The sequence below is a fragment of the Bison bison genome, unplaced genomic scaffold (genome assembly GCF_000754665.1).
Source record: "Bison bison bison isolate TAMUID 2011002044 unplaced genomic scaffold, Bison_UMD1.0 scf7180017851115, whole genome shotgun sequence".
NCBI classification, from domain to species: Eukaryota; Metazoa; Chordata; class Mammalia; order Artiodactyla; family Bovidae; genus Bison; species Bison bison.
The window spans coordinates 3171-8541 of record NW_011481688.1 but is presented as its reverse complement, the minus strand read 5'-3'; the positions used below and the strand labels follow the sequence as shown (position 1 = coordinate 8541).

Genomic DNA, 5371 nt, shown 5'->3' with positions numbered 1-5371 from the left:
CTAATCCTTTGAATCTATTTGTCACTTCTACTGCATAATCATAAGGGATTTGATTTAGGTCACAGTTGAATGTTCTTTGTTTTTCCCTACTGTCTTCAATATAAGTCTGAATTTTTCAATAAGGAGTTCATGATCTGCACTACAGACAGCTCCCCATCTTGTTTTTGCTGACTGTATAGACAGAAGATATCTCCATCTTTGGCTGCAAAGAATATAATCAATCTGATTTGGGTATTGACCATCTGGTTATGTCCATGTGTGAGTCTTCTCTTGTATTGTTGGAATATACATTTCTGAAAAATAAAAAAGAAAAAGACTTTTTTGATAAAAAATATATTTCTGATAAAAAAGATATTTTTATCAATACATTTCTGAAAAATCAGAACTTGATACTCATTGATATCAAAGCTATTTGCCTTGACCCTTTTAGCCCTAGAGTTTTGTGTTCTAAAATTAATCATGCTTTATTTCCTAAGTATCCCATTTTATCCATTTAACTGATCCAGGAAAATTAACTCTGAGACTCTTGCTATGCTTTGGGGGCATTATTGACTCTGCTTAGGGAAAACAGATCTTAAAGAACTGAGAGTAAATCTTTCTCCCAGTGGGATAAGAAGATGCTGGGCTCTTGATTCTCTGAAAGGCCAACAAGACAGTCTTTCCCTGGGGAAGTAGAAACTCAAGTATAAACTCTCCTTTCTGAAAGCCAGAGTGTAGAAGAGCCAGACAGAGACAGAACTCCCTGGCAGAGATTACTGTCTCCATCCAGAAAGTCTGCTCCAGCAGAAAATGAAGTCACCACTGTGATGGTGGACCCCTCACTAAAGCAGGGACTGCACTGGTAATAAAACTGGGTTTGCAGTTGGAAGACCTGTAGGTTTTAGGAAAGGTGTTTGAGGACAGGACTTGAAGGGACATGAGAAAGAGAAGTGGCATGGAGCCAGATGAAGATGATGATGGCAAAGCTGAGCCCAGAGTCTGTGTGTGCTGGGGAGAGGTTTGGTCCTTGTGGGATTTCATGGATTTGCACCAGAGTATCATGTTGGAGAGAGCTTGACAATCCTTGGTTGAACTCTTCTGAGAACATGAGGGAGAATGCAGATTTGAAAGGGGAAAAACATTTCCTATCATACTCCCTTAATTATCATTACTTAGGAATCTTCACTAGTTGCCTTTTATTGCCTTTCTCATTTCATAAAAGTACCTGATCCACTTTCTGTTCTCTCCTTTATTTTTCTGACTCCTTTTGTCTTCTTTCTTCGCTATCCAATCTATTTTGCTGTAATTTCAGAATTTTCTTTTTGCATCTTCTCTCTACCATCTATATTTTTGGGCACATATGCTTCTGTTCTCCCCCACTTCTTCTACTCTCTCTCTCTTCCATTCATTTGGACTAGAGTCACTTCAGCATGCACAGCTTTCTCCAGACCCACATAGATCCCCAGGGGAAGCAAGCTTAGAGTACCATTTCCACTCAATGCTCTTCTCACTCTCATCATTATGATTTATTACTCCTTATCCCTCTTTCTTGCTTTACTCACGTCCCTTTGAAAAAATGCGACAACAGACTCAATACTCTTTTAATATTAATGAAAATTCCTATATCTTCCACTTATTTTAATTTAGTACCCAAAAATAACTGATAAAAGTCTCTGCACAGGTGTGGCTCTGTAGACCAAGAACAATAATCTTACAGGACAAATCATTAAGAAGGTTTCCCTGGTGTAATGGCCTAAGAGATCACAGTTGCTGCTCCAAGGAACCCGTATACAGGCTTGTTGGAACAACAAAATGAGCAGTGAAGTCTATTAACCTATGCAGTGTAACCTAACAATTGGGGGAAAACAGGGATGAATGATATGAATACAGAGAGTTAAGGAGGAGAGGCATGAGGGCACAGTAGAGAAGACATACTCCTCAAAATAGAGGCTAAGAAGCTTCGAGTTAATGTGCAACACGGAAGATGGACTTCTAGTTCTAGTGGTCTGACACTCATGGATTCTTCTGATTAAAATAGTCATACCCACCCTTATGATCATCTTTTCATCTCTGGTGTTGGAAGTTAGACCATGTTATCTAGGTGTCTACATTTAGTTATATCTTGATATATCTAGGTGTATTTTATTTTTTTTAATCCCATTTGATTTAGTGGACCTCTTGGTTCTGGTTATTGATATATTTCATCATTTCTGAAAGGCTCAAAGCTCTATCCCTTTCTTTTCTTCAATCTGGAACTTGGATTTTATTTGTTAGACCTTCTTACTCTATCCTCAATTCCTCTGACACTTTCTTCAGCATTTTTCAACTCATGGACTGTAGCCCACCAGGTTCCTCTGTCCATTGGATTTTCTAGGCAAGAATCCTGGAGTGGGTTGCCATTTCCTTCTCCAGGGGATCTTCCGGACCCAGGAATCGAACCTGGGTCTCCTGTATTGTAGGCAGATTCCTGCATTACAGGCGGATCCTTTACTGACTGAGCTACAAGGGAAGCCCCATCTTTTAGTTCACTAATTATGTTTCAAATTGTGGCTTATATGCTATTAAGCTTATCTCTTAAATTTTTTAATTATTGTATTTTTATATCTAGGAGGTATAACTGGTATTATTTTAAACATTATCTTTGCTTATATTTTCAAGTCTATCTCTCATTTCTTTTTTTAAAGAGCCATTGGAAAAAATGTTTCAATATTAATATCAAATAATGACTATCTCAAGATTTTGTAGGTTGAATTCTATGATCTATTGTTTTCTGGGGTTTTACTCCTAACCTTTTTTCTTTTCAATAATTTTTTTACTGCAAACAATTTCTTCAGAAGTCTATATTGAAATTCTTTGAGGCCTGAGATAAAAATTTGTTCCTCAAAAGGATTTTGATTTGATCCTGTTGTTTTCTGATGCCACCGCCCATAACCCAGAATAACTTTAAATATCTTTTGAGCCAAAGAGCTGGTGTGAACTCAGGATGCAAAGTCACATAGAACCAGCTTGTACATCAAAATTTACAGAGAAGATTTTTCCCAAGTAATGAGATTTGAAGTAGTTTATTTCCTTAGAAGTTCCCAGTGCAGATGTGGAATTGAGATGAAGGTGGGGACTTATTTCTAGTGCACAACACCATTCAGTAGTGCTGTAAAGTCCTACCATATAGAAGATCACATAATAAATAGATTCTCACCCTGCTTGAACCTGGATTTTATCTTCTGTCCCTGAGCTCTATTAGGTAAGAAAACTGGTGCTGATGTTCATGAAATGCCACCAGTGTCCTCAGGTTGAAAGCCAACATTGATGTTTCATTTCAATGTCTGAATTTCACTTGGTCCTTAATCTGATAAATCTTTCTTTTCTGTCTGTTCAAGGATCCATTAAAGGCATTTAAATACACATGCAAACACAAGTATTTATGGGTATAGGTATAAGTAAGAATATCGGTGTGGGTATGGATGATGGGCATTGATAGAGATTTGACTTAGACATAATATTAAAAATGTTTTTATTAATTTTCATCAGGGAGTTTCTCTATGTACCCAGTCTATCATACCTCTGCATACTCTCAATTTTTACTCCCTTAAAAACTTGATTGTGGTTGCCATCTACACTTTAGAATGCATTTATACACAATTTAAACTTTAAACTATAATGTTTTCTCAGCCTTTGATTTTATCTGATACTTAACTAATTTCTGATCCATTAAACATCAACGGAGGAAACAGACTTGTGTGAGTGCCCTCCAACATTCACATAAGAGAAAATGGAAGATGATACATAGATGAAAGAACCATAGGAAACATTTATTTATATATTCAATGAAAATTTATTAGCCACTTCTGTGTGTCAAAAATGTTCTAGACACAAGGAATGGGAGTGAAAGAGGTGGCTTGTGTCTATATCTTCAAGGATCTTATAAGTTAAATCCACACTCGTGAGAGTCTGTGGTAGAATTAACACCTTCTCTCTTCTTCAGCTACCTAAAGACATCTTCCTCCCTGAAGTCACTGCCAATGCTGCCTTATAGCAACAGCTCCCTCTCTACTGAAGCCTCTGAGTTCCTCCTGAACTGTTTTGTCAGGTCCCCCAGCTGGCAGCACTGGCTGTCCCTGCCCCTTAGCCTCCTCTTCCTCCTGGCCATGGGGGCCAACACCACCCTCCTGATCACCATCCAGTTGGAGGCCTCTCTGCATGAGCCCATGTACTACCTGCTCAGCCTGCTCTCCCTGCTGGACATGGTGCTCTGCCTCACTGTCATCCCCAAGGTCCTGGCCATCTTCTGGTTTGATCTCAGGACCATCAGCTTTTCTGCCTGCTTCCTCCAAATGTTCATCATGAATAACTTCCTGCCCATGGAATCATGTACCTTCTTAGTCATGGCCTATGACCGCTATGTGGCCATCTGCAAGCCTCTGCACTACCCATCCATCATCACAGACCAATTTGTGTCAAGAGCTCTTGTCTTCATCTTGGCCCGAAACACATTTCTTACTGCACCTATTCCCATCCTCTCTGCACGGCTCCATTATTGTGGAAGAAATATAATTGAGAACTGTATCTGTGCCAACCTCTCCGTGTCCAAGCTCTCTTGTGGTAACATCAGCCTTAACAAAATCTACCAATTAATTTTAGCCTGGACTCTGCTGGGCTCTGACCTCATCCTCATCTTCCTCTCCTATATCTTCATCCTCCGAGCTGTCCTTAGACTCAATACAAGAGGGGCAGCTGCTAAAGCTCTGAGCACATGTGGCTCTCACTTTATTCTTATCCTCTTCTTCAGCACCATCCTGCTGGTTTTTGTTTTTACCCATTTGGCCAAGAAAAAGGTTTCACCTGATATTCCTGTCTTACTTAATGTCCTCCACCATGTCATTCCTGCAGCTCTCAACCCCATTGTCTATGGTGTTCGAACTCAGGAAATTAAGCAGGGGATTTGGAAATTATTGAGGAAGGGTAGTGACAGCAGAAAGTAATTATATTCTTGCTGCTCTCCACGAAGAATACTCAAAATCACAATTGAAAAGCAAGGACTGGGATATAGAAATAAAGTTCTAATCTTCTTCCTGTTCTTGCCTAATGATATGAACTGTGCAGTTTCCTCTTACTCAGAGGCACATCCTAGTTCTTATCATTCCATGGTATCCTGGCAGAGACAAAGGATAAAGATGTATAATCTTTCATCATGCTAGCCAGACCTGGGGTCATAAATTTGACCCCTAATTTGACCTAATTGTCTGCTTCTAATTATCTCCCAAGTAGAACTAGTGGAGATGAAAAAAATCTATGCTCACTTAAAAATGTGTGGCTAAAGCAAAAAAGCTCTTAAAGACTGTGCTTTGACTTTGGAAGAGTAAATATAAGATTAAAAAGCAACTGCTTAAAAGTG

The 5371-nt window shown here is 39.0% G+C and overlaps 1 protein-coding gene across 1 annotated transcript; it reads left to right on the top strand.

Annotated features, from left to right (window-relative positions):
- The first annotated feature begins 3998 nt into the window (after positions 1-3998).
- On the top strand, positions 3999-4958 carry LOC104995968 (olfactory receptor 56A3-like). The gene has a single exon (XM_010850053.1). The coding sequence runs from the start codon at positions 3999-4001 to the stop codon at positions 4956-4958; it is 960 nt and encodes a 319-aa protein (XP_010848355.1).
- Positions 4959-5371: the final 413 nt, after the last annotated feature.

What these genes read in the sequence shown, in the direction of transcription:
- LOC104995968 (XM_010850053.1), top strand. Translation starts at nt 3,999, where the DNA reads ATGCTGCCTTATAGCAACAGCTCCCTCTCTACTGAAGCCTCTGAGTTC.